The sequence below is a fragment of the Salmo salar genome, chromosome 18 (assembly GCF_965601325.2).
Source record: "Salmo salar chromosome 18, fSalSal1, whole genome shotgun sequence".
Taxonomy (NCBI): Eukaryota; Metazoa; Chordata; class Actinopteri; order Salmoniformes; family Salmonidae; genus Salmo; species Salmo salar.
Genome location: NC_138308.1, coordinates 69,962,868 through 69,983,565, shown reverse-complemented (window position 1 = coordinate 69,983,565; position 20,698 = coordinate 69,962,868). Strand labels below are relative to the sequence as shown.

General features: G+C 41.6%; 1 protein-coding gene across 3 annotated transcripts; it reads right to left on the bottom strand.

Annotated features, from left to right (window-relative positions):
- Positions 1-81: 81 nt before the first annotated feature.
- On the bottom strand, positions 82-17,598 carry otub1 (OTU domain, ubiquitin aldehyde binding 1). 3 transcript variants are annotated; one of them, XM_045700432.2, is made up of 8 exons: positions 17,360-17,594; positions 14,233-14,362; positions 13,402-13,469; positions 13,077-13,175; positions 12,795-12,913; positions 12,581-12,665; positions 7,164-7,358; positions 82-652 (listed from the first exon to the last, which is right to left on the bottom strand). In XM_045700432.2, the coding sequence occupies exons 2-8, from the start codon at positions 14,318-14,320 to the stop codon at positions 455-457; spliced, it is 852 nt and encodes a 283-aa protein (XP_045556388.1). In that variant the 5' UTR covers positions 14,321-14,362; positions 17,360-17,594; the 3' UTR covers positions 82-454. The 3 variants fall into 3 exon arrangements, with proteins under 3 accessions (XP_045556388.1, XP_045556389.1, NP_001140113.1); XM_045700433.2 differs by lacking the exon at positions 14,233-14,362 and having other exon boundaries at positions 17,360-17,598; NM_001146641.2 differs by lacking the exon at positions 17,360-17,594 and having other exon boundaries at positions 85-652; positions 14,233-14,287.
- Positions 17,599-20,698: the final 3,100 nt, after the last annotated feature.

The following is a 20,698-nucleotide window of genomic DNA, read 5'->3' as shown; positions in this document are numbered from 1 at the left end:
GCATTGCATATTGCTGTTATGCCAGTTGAAATGTAGATACCAGAAGAGCGGCACAAACAAGACATTTACATAGAAATCAAATAAGATGTAAATACCTTTAATAAAACGCAGTGTAACAAAGGAAAATAATCCAACAAAAAAAAAGCAAGTTGATAACATTTACAACCACAAAATAAAAACTGTACAACTCTAAACATCTGGATCCACTGCTATTTTTTTTGTAAATATTTGTTTTATTAATTCACTGTTCTGTGATGAAGGGAATATATTGAGTGAAGGGGAGGGAGAAGGGGGCTGTATAATGTGATTGGTATTTGAGAAGAAAAAAAACAGTGTAATCTTCAAACACACATGTATGCATCAGTGTGGCGGGTGAAGTATTTCTCCACTGCCACTACAGCAGTAGGAAAGGACATGGGCAGGGGGGAGGGGGGATTTTCTAAATAGCAGGTAGTTATTTGTACAAGATGTCGTAGTGGCCGGGTCTATAGAGGAGGAAGACACGAGGCTCGCTGCCTTCAGGAAAGACGTGGTGGTTGACAGTGCCCCCCTCACCCCGGTCCATATACTCCACTAGGATGGACACGTTCAGGGCCTGGGCCAAGGCGATGATGTGGATATGATCACTTTCTTTAGACATGGGCTCCACCTCCTGATAGTAAACACACAGAGGACAAACAAAGTGTTTGAGTTTGGGGACTTGTTATGCAATTCTGGATGATACTGGAATGTACATATGCAAGAAAAAGTACTAGTTGGTCATTTTGGCAGTAGGAATGAGACAATATATCCACAGGAAAGTATAATTGCTTCCGGTGATAGAAATCTGAACACACTACCAGCGCATTGAAAAGTTTATGCAATTATACTTTCTTGTGGATATAGTCTCACACTCCTACAGCCAAAAGGACCAACCGCACGGACAACCGGTAAAGTAAGTGAAAATATCATTTTATTCAACATTCTGGCTTGAGAGACAATTTTCCTGATTCAAAATGCTAATTTCTTCCCGACGTAGAATTTAATGCAATTCAACGTCGGGTTTCTAGGCAACTTGAGCGCTAGCTTATTGCCTTTAACATCCTCTGCAATACAGTGCCTTCAGAAAGTATTCACACCCCTCAACTTTTTGTTGTGTTACAGCCTGAATTTAAAATGGATATGTCACTGGCTTACACATAATAACGTATGTCAAAGTGGAATTATGTTTTTAGAACGGTTGGGGAATTAATAAAATATGAAAAGCTGAAATGTCTTGAGTCAATAAGTATTCAACCCCTTTGTTATGGCTAACCTAAATACGTTCAGGAGTAAAAATGTTCTTAAGTCACAAAAGTGTGCAACAGTGTTTAACATGATTTTTGAATGACTACCTCATCTCTGTACCCCACACATACAGATAATTGTAAGGTCCCTAAGTCGATCAGTGAATTTCAAACACAGATTCAACCACAAAGGTTTTCCAATGCCTCACAAAGAAGGGCACCTATTGGTAGAGGAGTTTAAAAAAAAAAAGCAGACATTGAATATCCCTTTGAGCATGGTGAAGTTATTAATTACACTTTTGAGAGTGTATCAATACACCCAGTCAATACAAAGATACAGGTGTCCTTCCTAACTCAGTTGCCGGAGAGGAAGGAAACCGCCCAGGGATTTTCACCATGAGGCCAATGGTTAAAACAGAGTTTAATGGCTGTCATAGGAGAAAACTGATGATGGCTCAACAACATTGTAGTTACTTCACAATACTAACCTAAATGGCAGAGTGAAAAGAAAGAAGCCTGTAAATAATACAAATATTCCTAAACATGCATCCTGTTTGCAATAAGGCAATAAAGTAAAACTGAAAATGTTCGGCAAAGAAATTAAGCTTTATGTCTTAAATACAAAGTGTTATGTTTGGGGAAAATCCAACACAACATTGCTGAGTACTACTTCATATTTTCAAGCATGGTGGTGGCTTCATCATGTTATGGGTATGCTTGTCATTGGCAAGGACTAGGATTTTTGGGGGATAAAAACAGAATAGAGTTAAGCACAGGTAAAATCCTAGAGGAAAACCTGGTTTAGTCTGCTTTCCAAAAGACCCTAGGAGACAAAATGACCTTTCAGCAGGACAATAGCCTAAAACACAAGGCCAAATATAAACTGGTTACAAAGAAAACATTTAATGTTCCCGAATGGCCTAGTTACACTTTTGACTTAAATCTGCTTGAAAATCTATGGCAAGACTTGAAAATTGCTGTCTAGCAATGAACAACAACCAACTTGACAGAGCTCGAGGAACTTTAAAAAGAATAATATGCAAATATTGTACAATCCAGGTGCGCAAAGCTCTTAGAGAATTAACCAGAAAGACTCACCTTTTACAGCTGTAATCGCTGCAAAAGGTGATTCTAACATACGTTGACTCAGGGATGTGAACACTTACAGTATCAGTAAAGTTTGGACACACCTACTCATTTTCTACATTGTAGAATAATACTGAAGACATCAAAACTATGAAATAACACATGATATAATATAGTAACCAAATTTTTTTTTAAAAAAGTGTTAAACAAATCAAAATATATTTCATATTTGAGATTCTTCAAAGTAGCCACCCTTTGCCTTGATGACAGCTTTGCACACTCCGGGCATTCTCTCAACCAGCTTCATGACATAGTCACCTGGAATGCATTTCAATTAACAGGTGTGCCTTGTTAAAAGTTAATTTGTGGAATTTCTTTCCTTCTTAATGCATTTGAGCCAATCAGTTGTGTTGTGACAAGGTAGGGGTGGTATACAGGAGATATCTATTTGGTAAAACCCCAAGTACATACAGTTGAAGTCAGAAGATTACATACACCTTATCCAAATACATTTAAACTATGTTTCACAATTCCTAACATTTAATCGTAGTAAAAACTCCCTGTCTAAGGTCAGATGTCAGAATAATAGTAGAGAGAACTACACTGCTTAAAAAAATAAAGGGAACACTTAAACAACACAATGTAACTCCAAGTCAATCACACTTCTGTGAAATCAAACTGTCCACTTAGGAAGCTACACTGAATGACAATACATTTCACATGCTGTTGTGCAAATGGAATAGACAACAGGTGGAAATTATAGGGAATTAGCAAGACACCCCCAATAAAGGAGTGGTTCTGCAGGTGGGGACCACAGACCACTTCTTAGTTCCTATGCTTCCTGGCTGATGTTTTGGTCACTTTTGAATGCTGGCGGTGCTTTCACTCTTGTGGTAGCATGAGACGGAGTCTACAACCCACACAAGTGGCTCAGGTAGTGCAGCTCATCCAGGACGGCACATCAATGCGAGCTGTGGCAAGAAGGTTTGCTGTGTCTGTCAGCGTAGTGTCCAGAGCATGGAGGCGCTACCAGGAGACAGGCCAGTACATCAGGAGATGTGGAGGAGGCCGTAGGAGGGCAACAACCCAGCAGCAGGACCGCTACCTCCGCCTTTGTGCAAGCAGGAGCAGGAGGAGCACTGCCAGAGCCCTGCAAAATGACCTCCAGCAGGCCACAAATATGCATGTGTCTGCTCAAACGGTCAGAAACAGAATCCATGAGGGTGGTATGAGGGCCCGACGTCCACAGGTGGGGGTTGTGCTTACAGCCCAACACCGTGCAGGACGTTTGGCATTTGCCAGAGAACACCAAGATTGGCAAATTCGCCACTGGCGCCCTGTGCTCTTCACAGATGAAAGCAGGTTCACACTGAGCACGTGACAGAGTCTGGAGACGCCGTGGAGAACGTTCTGCTGCCTGCAACATCCACCAGCATGACCGGTTTGGCGGTGGGTCAGTCATGGTGTGGGGTGGCATTTCTTTGGGGGGCCGCACAGCCCTCCATGTGCTCGCCAGAGGTAGCCTGACTGCCATTAGGTACCGAGATGAGATCCTCAGACCCCTTGTGAGACCATATGCTGGTGCGGTTGGCCCTGGGTTCCTCCTAATGCAAGATAATGCTAGACCTCATGTGGCTGGAGTGTGTCAGCAGTTCCTGCAAGAGGAAGGCATTGATGCTATGGACTGGCCCGCCCGTTCCCCAGACCTGAATCCAATTGAGCACATCTGGGACATCATGTCTCGCTCCATCCACCAACGCCACGTTGCACCACAGACTGTCCAGGAGTTGGCGGATGCTTTAGTCCAGGTCTGGGAGGAGATCCCTCAGGAGACCATCCGCCACCTCATCAGGAGCATGCCCAGGCGTGGTAGGGAGGTCATACAGGCACGTGGAGGCCACACACACTACTGAGCCTCATTTTGACTTGTTTTAAGGACATTACATCAAAGTTGGATCAGCCTGTAGTGTGGTTTTCCACTTTAATTTTGAGTGCGACTCCAAATCCAGACCTCCATGGGTTGATAAATTGGATTTCCATTGATTATTTTTGTGTGATTTTGTTGTCAGCACATTCAACTATGTAAAGAAAAAAGTATTTAATAAGATTATTTCTTTCATTCAGATCTAGGATGTGTTGTTTAAGTGTTCCCTTTATTTTTTTGAGCAGTATATATTTTTTTTTACAGATTGCCAGGGACACGCTCCAACACTCAGACATAATTTACAAATAAAGCATTTGTGTTTAGTGAGTCCGCCATATCAAAAGCAGTAGGGATGACCAGGGATGTTCTCTTGATAAGTGTGTGAATTTGACTATTTTCCTAGTACTTTTGGGTGTCAGGAAAAATGTATGGAGTAAAAAGTACATTATTTTCTTAAGGAATGTAATGAAGTAAAAGTTGGCAAAAATATAAATACCCCAAAAAATGACTTAAGTAAAATAACTTAAGTACTTCCTAAGTACATTACACCTCTGCTGCTGCCCTATATACATAGACATGGAATCACTGGTCATTTCAATAATAGAACACTAGTCAATAAATGTTTACATACTGCTTTACTCATCTCACATATAAATTTGCATTGTGTGTCCCCCAACCCCTCTTTTACACTGCTGCTACTCTCTGGTTATCATATATGCATAGTCACTTTAACTATACATTCATGTACATACTACCTCAATTGGCCCGACCAACCAGTGCTCCCCCTTTTTCCTCCAAACATAATGATGGTCATTATGGCCAAACAGTTCTATTTTTGTTTCATCAGACCAGAGGACATTTCTCCAAAAAGTACAATCTTTGTCCCCATGTGCAGTTGCAAACCGTAGTCTGGCTTTTTTTTTTTAATGGTGGTTTTGGAGCAGTGGCTTCTTCTTTGCTGAGCGGCCTTTCAGGTTAAGTCGATATAGGACTTGTTTTACTGTGGATATAGATACTTGGTACCTGTTTCCTCCAGCATCTTCACAAGGTCCTTTGCTGTTGTTCTGGGATTGATTTGCACTTTTCGCAAAGTACATTAATCTCTTAGAGACAGAACGCGTCTCCTTCCTGAGCGGCATGACGACTGCGTGGTCCCATGGTGTTTATACTTGCGTACTATTGTTTGTACAGATGAACATGGTACCTTCAGGCATTTGGAAATTGCTCCCAAGGATAAACTAGACTTGTGGAGGTCTACAATTGTTTTTCTGAGGTCTTGGCTGATTTCTTTTGATTTTCCCATGATGTCAAGCAAAGAGGCACTGAGTTTGAAGGTAGGCCTTGAAATACATCCACAGTTACACCTCCAGTTGACTCAAATGATGTCAATTAGCCTATCAGAAGCTTCTAAAGCCATGACATCATTTTCAGGAATTTTCCAAGCTGTTTAAAGGCACAGTCAACTTAGTGTTTGTAAGCTTCTGACCCACTAGAATTGTGATATGGTGAAATAATCTGTCTAAACAATTGCTGGAAAAATTGCTTGTGTCATGTACAAAGTTGATGTCCTAACTGACTTGCAAAAACTAGTTTGTTAACAAGACATTTGGGGAGTGGTTGAAAAACTAGTGTTAATGACTCCAACCTCAGTGTATGTAAACTTCCGACATCAACTGTATGTCACGAACAGTTCAAATAAGCAAAGACAAACGACAGTCCGTTACTTTAAGACAATCAGGAAAAAAAATTAAAACTTTGAAAGTTTCTTCAAGTGCAGTCGCAAAAACCATCAAGCACTATGATGAAACTGTCTCTCATAAGGACCGCCACAGGAAAGGAAGACCCAGAGTTACTTCTGCTGCAGAGAATAAGTTCATTAGAGTTACTGCGTGAATCAGGCATTCATGGTTGAATTTCTACAAAGAAACCACTACTAAAAGGTCACCAAAAAGAAGAAGAGACTTGCTTGGGCCAAGAAACACAAGCAATGGACATTAGACCGGTGGAAACCTGTTGTTTGGTCTGATGACCCAAAATCAGAGATTTTTGGTTCCAACCGCCGTGTCTTTGTGAAATGCAGAGTAGGTGAACGGATGATCTCCGCATGTGTGGTTACCACCGTGAAGCATGGAGAAGGCACTTAACCAGCATGGCTACCACAGCGATACACCATCCCATCTGGTTTACGCTTAGTGAGACTATCATTTGTTTTTCAATAGGACAATGACCCAATACACCTCCAGGCTGTGTAAGGGTTATTTAAGCAAGAAGAGTGATGGAGTGCTCATCAGATGACCTGGCCAACACAAATCACCCGACCTCAACCCAATTGAGATGGTTTACGATGAGTTGGACCGCAGAGTGAAGGAAAAGCAGCCAACAAGTGCCCAGCATATGTGGGAAACCCTTCAAGACTGTTGAAAAAGCATTCCAGGTGAAGCTAGTTGAGAGAGTGCTAAGAGTGTGCAAAGCTGTCATGAAGGCAAAGGGTGGCTACTTTAAAGAATCTCAAATATAAAATATATTTTGATTTGTTTAACACTTTTGGTTACTACATGATTCCATATGTGTTATTTCATAGTTCTGACGTCTTCACTATTATTCTACAATGTAGAAAATATTACAAATAAAGAAAACCTTTGAATGAGTAGGTGTCCAAACTTTTGACTGGTACTGTATGTAAATTAGATACTTCTGTATTTAATTTTATAATAAATTTGCTAAATACATGTTTTCACTTTGTCATTATGGGCTACTGGTGTGTATATAATCCATTTTTAATTCAGGCTTTAACAACAAAAATGTGGAAAAGGTCAAGGGGTATGAATACTTTCTGAAGGCACTGTATATCTCCCTTATTCTCTTACGTTCCATAATAAGGAACCCACCTGCTGACAGAACTCCCTGACAGAGCGTCCCCCCTCGATGAAGTGCTGGAAGAAACCGTGCTCCCTCTGCAGGTAGCCTGAAGTGAGCAACCGCAGGTACACCACGATGTAGTCTGACACGCTTTGGTCTCTGAAGGAGCCCAGCAGCTCACTGAGTCCTGGCTGCTTCTCACACAGCTCTAACAGGTCCATGAACTAGGGGAAGAATAAACAATAATGTTCAGTTTGGTGATGCTTTTACATCAAGTGACTTAAAAGTTGTTAACATGTTCAGTACAGTGCATTTGGAAAGTATTCAGGCCCTTTCCTTTTTTCCACATTTTGTTACATTACAGCCTTATTCTAAAATTGATTTAAAAAAAAAAAATCCCCTCATCAATCTACCCACAACGACAAAGCGGAAAAAGGTTTTTAGACATTTTTGCAAACGTATTAAAAATAAAAAACAAAAATAACTTATTTACATAAGTATTCAGACCCTTTGCTATAGGAATCGAAATTGAGCTTAGGTACATCCTGTTTCCATTGATCATCCTTGCGATGTTTCTACAACCTGATTGGAGTCTACCTGTGGTAAATTCAAACGATTGGACATGATTTGGAAAGGCACTGTGCTTGAAAATTGTAATGTTTGTGCTTTCCTAATAACTAATTTCTGTGTTCTATTCATGTGCTTTTCTAATAAATGTTTTCTATGTTCATGCAAGTGACTGACTGAACGAATCCTCACTATCAGTAGCTGCAATTCGGCAGTATGCCCAGACCTTTGTTTTGAGAACAAAATATATCTCAGTTTCAAGGTCTCAGCTTAAGAGAGAAGAAGCCTCGTGAGGTATTGGTCTGTCACATGTTATGAACCAGTATGGGTCGGTCAAACGAATGAAACAAAAACGTTAATGATGAATTAATGATGCTAAATCATGCAAATATAACTTGTCTATAACTTGTCTGTGAATAGCCGTATATAACACAACCTCTGGGACTTCCCCAGCAGAGCTCCTGATTGACATTGTACTATGGTGCATTGAATTAGTTGGAACCTCTCCAGCGCATTGATAATAAAGGATGATTCATTTAAGATTGACTTAGAGTGTCCCTGGTGGTAATTTCCACGACATGGTGGTGAATTTCCACGACAGCACACACCTGACTATATAAGGTCCCACAGCTGACAGTACATGTCAGAGCAAAAACCAAGCCATGAGAGCCCGCCAAAAGGCATCTAAAGGACTCACAGACCATGAGAAACAAGATTCTCTGGTCTGATAAAACCGGTGGTTGAGAGAGACTATAGATTCCTCAAACAGCAACTTTATTATAAGTTTTGCAAAAATTGAGCCGTTAACTCTGCACTGTTGCGTGAATTGTTAAGAGCCCAACGAACAGAGTTGGCTCTCAGCTTTTATAGAAAAGTCCAACCTCTGTGTATATGTGTCAGTTAGCAGAGGTGAGCAAACAGGGGTGGGGAACAGTGTATATAAGACAATTAGCTTGTCTATGCAGATTAAGATAGCTGACATTACCACAGCTCACACAAGTCTTCTGCTCCGTCCTGCAAGTTTCCACAAAGATGAGTTCCTACAGATAGTACAAACGGGATGTCACATACAAATAAGAGCCGGGTGCGACTGTAGTACGCCCAGACTTATCACTAAGTCACAAGACAAGCCTGCACCAGCAAAAAAATAAAATAAAAATAAATAAATAAACACTAGCATATAACAATGGACAATTCTCTGAGTGAAAACAGCATAGTATGTCTAAATGTAATTTTCCCACTACAAACCAAGATTGAACTCTTTGTGATGCTTAGCATTCAGGCCATCGGGAGAAAACCTGGCACCATCCCTACGGTGAAGCACGGTGTCAGCATCATGCTGTGGGGATGTTTTTCAGCGGCAGGGACTGGAAGACTAGTCAGGATCAAGGGAAAGATGAACAGAGCAAAGTACAGAGAGATCCTTGATGAAAAGCGCTCTGGAGCAGTTTAGGAGCTCAGACTGGGGTGACGGTTCACCTTCCAACAGGACAGCGACCCTAAGCACACAACCAAGACAACACAGGAGTGGCTTTGGGACAAGTCTCTGAATGTCTTTGAGTGGCCCAGCCAGAGCCCAGACTTGAACCCAATCGAACATTTCTGGATAGACTTAAAAATATCTGTGCATTGACGCTCCCCATCCAACCTGACAGAGCTTCAGTGATTTTACAGAGAATGGGACAAACTCCCCAAATACAGGTGTGACAAGCTTGTAGTGTCATACCCAATAAGATTCAAGGCTGTAATCGCTGCCAAAGGTGCTTCAACAAAGTACTGAGTAAAGGGTCTGAATACTTATGTGAATGTGATAGCAAATGTATTAAAAATTTAAAAACTAACATTTCTAAAAACCTGTTCTGCTTTGTCATTATTTTTTTAAATGTTTTATTTCACCTTTATTTTTTAACCAGGTAGGCCAGTCAAGAACAAGTTCTCATTTACAACTGCGACCTGGCCAAGATAGAGCAAAGCAGTGCGACAAAAACAACAGAGTTACACATAAACAAATGTACGGTCATTAACACAATAGAAAAAGTCTATGTACATTGTGTGCAAATGTAGTAAGATTAGGGAGGTAAGGGAATAAATAGGCCATAGAGGAAAAATAATTACAATTTAGCATTAACCCTGGAGTGATAGATGTGCAGATGATGATGTGCAAGTAGAGATACTGGGGTGCAAAAAAATAAAATAAATAACAATATGGGGATGAAGTAGTTGGGTGTGCTCTTTACAGATGGGCTGTGTACAGGTACATTATATGGTATTGTGTGTAGATTGATGAGGGGAAAAAACTATTTAATCCATTTTAGAATAAGGCTGTAATGTAACAAAATGTGGAAAAGTCAAGGGGTCTGAATACTTTCCGAATGCACTGTATACAAAAAGTGTACAAAACATTAAGACATCTTCCTAATATTGAGTTGGGCATTTCGTTGTATTCTGTACGCAAATCCGTGACACTTTATTTAGTATGCTTTGTTATGTTTCGTATGGTATGTATTCATTTATGGATATCCATCATCCATTTTGTATGGTATGTTACAAATTGCAATTCGTACAATATGTTACGAATTTGCAAAATGTATGACACGAATTCCAATTTGTTACTGTTAGCTAAAAGTGTTAAGGTTAAGGGTAGCTAACATGCTAAGTAGTTGTAAAGTAGCAAGTAGTAGTTCCAGAGTTGCTAAAATGCTAAAGTTGTCCGTGATGGGATTCAAACATGCAACCTTTGGGATGCTAGACTTACGCGTCATGCGCCCACCCATCCACTCTGACCAACCACCCTACTTTTGTTTTTGTACAAGTAACCCGTCTTATGTAACCATACCAAACGTAACATATCATACTAATTGAGTATCCCTGATTTAATTTACTGTTACGTCTAATCTATGAGACAAGGTTGCCCCCAGACCAGCCTCAATTCCTTGGGGACTCTACGAGGTGTTGAAAGTGTTCCACTGGGATGCTAGCCCATGTTGACTCAAATGCTTCCCACAGTTGTGTCAAGTTAGGGAGGAGGTCAGAGACCTGGCCGGGTGGTGCCAGAATAACAACCTATCCCTCAACGTAACCAAGACTAAGGAGATGATTGTGGACTACAGGAAAAGGAGGACCAAGCAAGCCCCCATTCTCATCGACGGGGCTGTAATGGAGCAGGTTGAGAGCTTCAAGTTCCTTGGTGTCCACATCAACAACAAACTAGAACGGTCCAAACACAACAAGACAGTCGTGAAGAGGGTACGACAAAGCCTATTCCCTCTCAGGAACCTAAAATGATTTGGCATGGGTCCTGAGATGCTCAAAATGTTCTACAGCTGCAACATCGAGATTATCCTGACTGGTTGCATCACTGCCTGGTACGGCAATTGCTCGGCCTCTGACCGCAAGGCACTACAGAGTGTAGTGCGTACGGCCCAGTACATCACTGGGGCTAAGCTGCCTGACATCCAGGACCTCTACACCAGGCGGTGTCAGAGGAAGGCCCTAAAAATTGTCAAAGACCCCAGCCACCCCAGTCATAGATTGTTCTCTTTACTACCACATGGCAAGCGGTACCGGAGTGCCAAGTCTAGGACAAAAAGGCTTCTCAACAGTTTTTACCCCCAAGCCATAAGACTCCTGAACAGGTAATCAAATGGCTACCCAGACTATTTTCATTGTTTGCCGCCCCCCCCCCAACACATCTTTTTACACTGCTGCTACTCTCTGGTTATCATATATGCATAGTCACTTTAACTATACATTCATGTACATACTACCTCAATTAGGCCGACCAACCAGTGCTCCCGCACATTGGCTAACCGGGCTATCTGCATTGTGTCCCGCCACCCACCAACCCCTCTTTTACGCTACTGCTACTCTCTGTTCATCAGAGAGTAGCAGTAGCTGAGTCAATCACCCCCTTCCAGAGACACCTGAAACCCCACCTCTTTAAGGAATACCTGGGATAGGATTAAGTAATCCTTCTACCCCCCCCCCAAAAAAAGATGTACTTTTGTAAAGTGGTTGTTCCACTGGATATCATAAGGTGAATGCACCAATTTGTAAGTCGCTCTGGATAAGAGCGTCTGCTAAATGACGTAAATGTAAATCATATATGCATAGTCACTTTAACCATATCTACATGTACATACTACCTCAATCAGCCTGACTAACCAGTGTCTGTATGTAGCCTCGCTACTTTTATAGCCTCGCTACTTTTATAGCCTCGCTACTTTTATAGCCTCGCTACTTTTATAGCCTCGCTACTTTTATAGCCTCGCTACTTTTATAGCCTCGCTACTTTTATAGCCTCGCTACTTTTATAGCCTGTCTTTTTCCTGTTGTTTTATTTCTTTACTTACCTATTGTTCACCTAATACCTCTTTTGCACTATTGGTTAGAGCCTGTAGGTAAGCATTTCACTGTAAGGTCTACACCTGTTGTATTCGGCGCACGTGACAAATAAACTTTGATTTGAAGTTGGCTGGATGCCCTTTGGGTGGATTATTATTGATACACACAGAAAACTGTTGTGTGAAAAACCCAACAGCGTTGCAGTTCTTCACACAAACCGGTGTGCCTGGCACCTACTACCATACCCTGTTCAAAGGCACTTAAATATTTTGTCTTGCCCATTCACCCTCAATGGCACGTCTCAATTGTCTCAAGGCATAAAAAAAATCATTCTTTAACTCGTCTCCTCCCCTTCATCTACACTGATTGAAGTGGATTTAACAAGTGACATCAATAAGGGATCATAGCTTTCACCGGGTGAGTCTATGTCATGGAAAGTACAGGTGTTCATCATGTTTTGTACGCTCAGTGTATGTCATGTGTGTGAGCTGTCACTGTTGTTCATGTGGTGTACAATAAGAGGAAAGCAACTCACAGTATTGTGGAAGTCCTCAATGGTGAACTCAGTGAAACCCTGGTTTACCAGGTCCAGTTTGCTCTTTGCTGCCACTGCTTTGAACCTATAGAGACATAAAACATTGCATCAGTATTCAGTGCCTATTAATGCAGCAACACTAATCATATCGTATTACATAGTCTGCTTTACGGACCATCAATGAGCTAAATGCACTATGGAAGTGTTATGTTACCTCTGCAGCTCTTTGCTGTCTTCGAGCAGTGATTCGAGATGTGAAAAGCCAAAAGCTCTGTAGAAACAGTTCCCGTCTGGTCGCGTCTTACGAATATATGAGTATTTTTTGTGTAAATCCTAAGAGAAAAAACAGGGACATATAGAGAGTAAATACAAGAATTATGTCACCATTTCTAACCTTCATTGGTTTTGTGATCGTAGGGAACCCTTTCGCCTTAAACCAGTATGAAGTGATGCGGATTCAAATCCTGTAATTGAAAAATGGTGTGGTTTTACTGACCTTGATCTTGAGCTGATAAATGGTGTCTTCCGCGGCATACTCTCTCTGCAAAACTGACAACTCCTGTCTGTCTGACACTAAAAGGATGCTTGTTGCGATCTAGACACACACACACACACACACACACGTTAACGCATGGACGTTTCATACGCATAGATTTATAGAAACCAATATAAAACAAGAACACAGGGTGATCAAAATCATGTGACACAAAGGTATGCATTTCTAGTGCAGTTGAACCTTCTCCACAGTCGACTTATGTCAGTCTAATTCAAAACCTTGGCATTGATAATATGTAGGCTTATTCAAGTGTAAAATCTCTCACCTCCTGCTGAATTCTGTCCTGCTGTGCCATAATGGCCTCATCATAAGCAAGACAGTTTACTCCTCCCGCTGGAGAAAAGAAAACACCACCATAGACGTTTTTAAACAAGTAACATGACAGTTCATTCACAAAGAGTGAAGTGCAATGGTGCTGTAAAAAAAAAGTTAACCCAAATTCTGAATTTAACGTTGGAACTAGCTAGATTACATAATGGTTGTTGGAGTAACTGTGTCAACGCAACACAGCGATGGGTAGCATATTTGCAAAATCACACTTTTTAATAACAATTGCTGGTTACGTAATTTATACCACAACATGAAATTGATGACAACGTGCATGTAGTTTAAGCAAATTCTGTCATCACATATCCGTCTACCATTGGTAATCAACAATATTAAATCTGGTTCACTTGGGGTGCAAGTGCAACCATGTGGTCGGCATCGGACCATATTTTTGGAACAACTTGGTTGAATTGATTAGTTAACAAGCTAGCCAACTATCCTATTTTAGTTATGGCGTCAAACATTTGACAACCAATTGAAATCCGGCAAAAATATACGGTGAATGAGATACTACATTATGTCACAGATAACGCTTAATGGTATCACCTTCATCCTCCAAAAACTACAGGTCGAAAATGCGTTTCTTTGTGTGTGATTTGAATGTTTGGCCTCCCCTATTGCCCTCTCATATTCATGCAAGCAACTTGTCCCTCAACTGCTATCACTAGATTGCCTAACAATCACATTACACCTCCATAAATAACAATGCGTTGATAGCCGAAGCCGGTTAGATTTCTGTCATCTTTCGTTTTGATGTTGTTTCACTCACCCTCCATCTCTCCCTGTGTTGTTTCCTGCTGTTGCTCCTGCGCCATTTTAGCTGTAGAATTGTGTTTCCTCTGTCTCACTGACCTCATTCTAAACTTCCGGGTCCCAGCACAGCAGCTGGATCTTTCTCTCTGACAAATGCACATAAATGCAGATATCACACATATTTAGAACGGGTCATTAGTTTTCCGTCTCAAATAGCTAGATTTTCTATATATGCAATGAATGTGTTTGAGTGAAAAGCTAATCCAATTTTCTATGAATCATCAAGACCCTTCTCTTTCTGAAATGGCTAATTTCCACTGACGATTATGTCAAAACGCAGACTTTTGTTTTCATCTAAGCGGGCCGCCCGGCACATTTGTCTCACTGGACCATGGCTCCAGCGTACCTGCTTACTAGGAGCCAAAGCACGGCCCTGTGTACTTTTCAGCTTGCATTTACAATGGCAAAGCCATAGTAAAGCCACAAGTCTGTAATGTCAAACTCCTGATTGAAACAACACTAGAGCTTAACATAAATTGGTGAATCGCGACCCAATGATGTGGGAGTGAGTCTCAATGGAAAAGCACCAAAACACTTGGGTCGCATGTGCAAATGACCTATTATATCATGGTTTGATGTACAGTACCAGGTTTGGACACACCTACTCATTCAATGTTTTTTCTTTATTTGAACTATTTTCTACATTGTAGAATAATAGTGAAGATATCAAAACTATAAAATAACACATATGGAATCATGTAGTAACCAAAAAAGTGTTATAAACAAATATATATTTATATTTTAAACTGAGATTCATCAAAGCCACCCTTTGCCTTGATGACAGCTTTGCACCCTCTTGGCATTCTCTCAACCAGCTTCACCTAGAATGCTTTTTCAACAGTCTTGAACGAGTTCCCACATATGCTGGGCACTTGTTGGCTGCTTTTCCTTCACTCTGTGGTCCAACTCATCCCAAACCATCTCAATTGGGTTGAGATCGGGTGATTGTGGCGGGCACATCATCTCATGCAGCACTCCATCCCTCTCCTTCTTTGTCAAATAACCCTTACACAGCCTGGAGGTGCGTTTTGGGTCATTTTCCTGTTGAATAACAACTGATAGTCCCACTAAGCGTAAACCAGATGGGATGGCATATCGCTGCAGAATGCTGTGGTAGCCATGCTGGTTAAAAGTGCCTTGAATTCTAAATAAATCACTGACAGGGTCACCAGCAAAGCACCATCACACCTCCTCCTCCATGCTTCACGGTGGGAACTTCACATGCGGAGATCATCTGTTCACCTACTCTGCGTCTCACAAAGACATTGTAACCAAAAATCTCAAATTTGGAGTCATCAGACCAAAGGACAGATTTCCACCAGTCTAATGTCCATTGTCATGTTTCTTGGCCCAAGCAAGTCTCTTTTCTTATTGGTGTCCTTTAGCAGTCTTTGCAGAAATTTGACCATGAAGGCCTGATTCGTGCAGTCTCCTCTGAACACTTAATGTTGAGATGTGTCTGTTACTTGAACTCTGTGAAGCATCTTTTTGGGCTGCAATTTCTGAGGCTGGTAACTCTAATGAATTTATCCTCCTCTGTGTCTTCCTTTCCTGTGGCAGTCCTCATGAGAGCCAGTTTCATCATAGTGCTTGATGGTTTCTGCGACTGCACTTGAAGAAACTTTCAAAGTTCTTGACATTTTCCGGTTTGACTGACCTTCGTGTCTTAAAGTAATGATGGACTGTCGTTTCTCTTTGCTTATTTAAGCTGTTCTTGTCATAATATGGACTTGGTATTTAACCAAATAGGACTATCTTCTGTATACCACCCCTACCTTGTCACAACACAACTGATTGGCTCAAATGCATTAAGGAAAGTAATTCCACAAATGTACTTTTAACAAGGCACACCTGTTACTTGAAATGCATTCCAGGTGATTACTTCATGAAGTTGGTTGAGAGAATGCCCAGAGTCTGCAAAGCTGTCATCAAGGCAAAGTTTCGCTACTTTGAAGAATCTCAAATATAAAATATATTTTGATTTGTTTAACACTTTTTTGGTTACTACATGATTCCATATGTTATTTCATAGTTTTGATTTCTTCAGTATTATTCTACAACGTAGAAAATAGTAAAAATAAAGAAAAACCCTGGAATGAGTAAGTGTGTCCAAACTTTTGACTGGTACTGTAGATAATGTTAAAATTGCTTCACCTCATAATATTGCATGTCACGCAAAAAAATTGAAACAGAATGATCAGACACTAGATTTGGATTACATGTTTCTATTGGGAAAAATTTCTAAAAGTCATTTCGTGAGATGAGTTCAAGGTATGCAGCACAGTAGACTTTGACCAAGACAGGTGGTAGTGAAACAGTTAAGCACTTCTGGTTGTTTTGAACATTGACTAGGATCCAACCAGAAGGTCCAAGTATGGTCAGTGGAAAAACACTCATGGCGGAAACTGTTTCCTGTAAACAGAGGCAGACAAGACATCACTTTTGTCATATAGGTCACCCAAGAACACTCAGGTTAACAAGAAATATTATTGTTAAATTGCCAATAATAAGGCATGCAAGAAATGCATTGATTTAAACCCACATTTAGATAAGTTTGTTTAGAAAATTCAGTGGCAATGTCAAATCAGCTAGTTATGGTCTGAGCAAGCTGGCTAGCTGCACCGATGGCCCACTCACTGCATTGTCAATGTTGTCTTTGGGTGGTTTACTGGATCAATCTGCACGCTTTTTGATTGCATGTGTCACCCAGAAGTACTTTTTGAGTGTCGCTGACGAGATAATGCGCTTGAGCGATTTTGAGGCACTTGTTGATGTAGGAGGGTTGTAGACCTTGAAGAGCTGGAAACACGGAGAGGCCAAAGATAGCCAGATTGTAAATTGGGCTAAGGAACAGAAGTTGGATTTTGGAGAATCGCCATCAGTGCGTGCTCTGCAAACAATACAACGGATGAAGGCGCACCCAGATCATGATCAACAGATGGACGTGGTTATGGACAACTAGGAAGAAGGGCAGAGTGTAGTGGGAAGATGTGTGTTGAGGAAGAATGGTGGCAAGTACAAACCGTATTCTGGTGTCTCTGATGGCACAGAAATTGAACCTGACAAGAGTGAGGATGAATTACCTGTGGTAGCAGGTGTGGTGAAGACCGCCGAGTTCGAGCCTCGCGCCGATGGTCATGCAAAGGAGGATTTGAGCCCAGTGGGAGTGAAATCCTTGAAAAAGTGGATCCCTGCTTTTTGGCTGATTAAAAATTTCAGTTGGGTACTGTTAAATCGGTTAGCTTGAAGTGGACTTTCTGTATTTCTTCCGTCCAGAGGGACCGGGTGCTTTGCGTCACGCGACTAGGGACAAGATCTGTGATTTGCTTTGATCTCAGGAGCAGGGCGTCTTTGAAAGGAGTGATTACTAGGGTGGCATTAAGTGTTGAGGTGGAGCAACTGAAATTCTCTTTGTCTGTGACGCCCGTTGTTTGGTGCGACGCAGACCTGGTGGCGAGTGTGGTGATACTGAGAAGACATTGTCTGTCCTTTTGAGTTTTGAAGCAGAGTTTTTACCTGATAAAGTCATGTTAGGATATGTCAGTTATCTAGTGAGACTTTTTGTGCAGAACCCACTCAGGTGTTTCAGATGCCAAGCTTATGGTCATGTTGCAGCAGTGTGTAGGAGGGAGATTCTGAGATGTGAGAAGTGTGCAGGAGGGCATGGGACAAAGGAATGTGTAGTATCGGTGGAAAAAACTGTGTGTCAATTGTTGCTGGGGATCAGGAGTGACCAGTGTGAGAGAGACAGGTTGAGATTGCCAGGGTCAGAGTAGAACAGAAGGTGTCATATGCTGAGGCAGTGAAGAGAGTAGAGGATGATGGGTCAACGGTGAGTACTAGGCCTAGAACAATACAGAGTGCTGCAGAGAAGTACTTGGGTGTTCAAGGTTTTACTGCAGAAGAGTTACAAGGTGTGTTGAACAAAAGAATCCCGTCCTCCCAGACCATTGGCCTGGTGTTGGATTAGTTCGGGTCAAAGTAGTGGAATGAGGTGGTGATATATATTTTTTTATGAAATAGTGGTCTATAGGTGTTGGGTTAGTTGGTGGTGCATTTTTTTCCTAGAGGAACAGAACTAATGAAGAGAATTTAATGTAGGTAGGCCGTGACTGGCCTCGCACTCCAGTACAGTATATATATATTTTTATATTTTTATTTTTTATTTAACCTTTATTTAACTAGGCATGTCAGTTAAGAACAAATTCTTATTTATAATGAAGGCCTACCAGAAGGCAAAAGGCCTCCGGAAGGGATGGGGACTGGGATTAAAAATTAAAAATAAAATATAGGACAAAACACACATCATGACAAAAGAGACAACACAACACTACATAAAGAGAGACCTAAGACAACAACATAGCATGGCAGCAACACCTGAAAACATAGCATTTGTAGCAACACAACAGGACAACAACATGGTAGCAACACAACATGGCAGCAGCACAAAACATGGTACAAACATTATTGGGCACAGACAGCAGCACAACGGGCAAGAAGGTAGAGACAACAATACATCACGGGAAGCAGCCACAACTGTCAGTAAGAATGTCTATGATTAAGTCTTTGAATGAAGAGATGGAGATAAAACGGTCCAGTTTGAGTGTTTTTTGCAACTCGTTCCAGTCTCTAGCTGCAGCGAACTGAAAAGAGGAGCGACCCAGGGATGTGTGTGCTTTGGGGACCTTTAACAGAATGTGACTGGCAGAATGGGTGTTGTATGTGGAGGATGAGGGCTGCAGTAGGTATCTCAGATGGGGGGAGTGAGGCCTAAGAGGTTTTTATAAATAAGCATCAACCAGTGGGTCTTGCGACAGGTATACAGAGATGACCAGTTTACAGAGGAGTATAGAGTGCAGTGATGTGTCCTATAAGGAGCATTGGAGGCAAATCTGATGGCCGAATGGTAAAGAACATCTAGTCGCTCGAGAGCACCCTTACCTGTCGATCTATAAATTACGTCTCCGTGATCTAGCATGGGTAGGATGGTCATCTGAATCAGGGTTAGTTTGGCAGCTGTGGTGAAAGAGGAGCGATTACGATAGAGGAAACCAAGTCTAGATTTAACCTTAGCCTGCATCTTTGATATGTGCTGAGAGAAGGATAGTGTACCGTCTAGCCATACTCCCAAGTACTTGTATGAGGTGACTACCTCAAGCTCTAAACCCTCAGAGGTAGTAATCACACCGGTGGGGAGAGGGGCATTCTTCTTGCCAAACCACATGACCTTTGTTTGGGAGGTGTTCAGAACAAGGTTAAGGGCAGAGAAAGCTTGTTGGACACTAAGAAAGCTTTGTTGTAGAGCATTCAACACAAAATCTGGGGAGGGGTCAGCTGAGTATAAGGCTGTATCATCTGCATATAAATGCCTGAGAGAGCTTCCTATTGCTTGAGCTATGTTGTTGATGTAAATTGAGAAGAGCATGGGGCCTAGGATCGAGCCTTGGGGTACTCCCTTGGTGACAGGCAGTGGCTGAGACAGCAGATGTTCTGACTTTATACACTGCACTCGAGAGAGGTATTTAGCAAACCAGGCCAAAGACCCCTCAGAAACACCAATACTCCTTAGCCGGCCCACAAGAATGTAATTGTCTACCGTATCAAAAGCTTTGGCCAAGTCAATCAAAATAGCAGCACAACATTTCTTAGAATCAAGCGCAATTTTGACATCATTTAGGACCTTCAAAGTTGCAGTGACACATCCATAACCTGAGCGGAAACCAGATTGTGTACACGAGAGAATACCATAGACATCAAGAAAACCAGTCAGTTGATTATTGACAAGTTTTTCCAACACTTTTGATAAGCAGGGCATAATAGAAATTGGCCTATAACAGTTAGGATCAGCTTGAACTCCCACTTTAAATAAAGGATGCACCGTGACTGCCTTCCAAGCAATGGAAACCTCCCCAGAGAGGAGAGACAGGTTAAAAAGGGTTTATTCTCCAGATCATTAACCGTTTCCCACAACTTCTTGGGGTTAGACCCACAGAGAGAGAACTGCTCCTTAAACTAACTTTGGCCTTCCGAATAGCCTGAGTGCACTTATTTATATTTGCCTGAACGAGAGCCAGAGCCTGAGTATGCTTGTGCCGAGTGATTTGCCAAATGGAATTCTTGAGGGGGAGTAACTCTGCCAGATCACAGTTGAACCAGGTGCTGAACCTGTTTGTGGCGATCGTCGTAAGGAGTAGGCCAAGGTGCAGCGTGTTCAGTGCTCATGCTAAATATTTATTTAACTCAGAACACTATACAGAACAATAAACAAAGCACCACAAACGTCACGTTCTGCAGGCTTTACAGAGCTGTGCAAAAACAAGATCCCACAACTGAAAGTGGAAAAAAGGGCTGCCTAACGATAAAGGGCTGACAACAATAAACAGCTGCCTCTGATTAGGAACCATACTCGGCTCAACACAAAG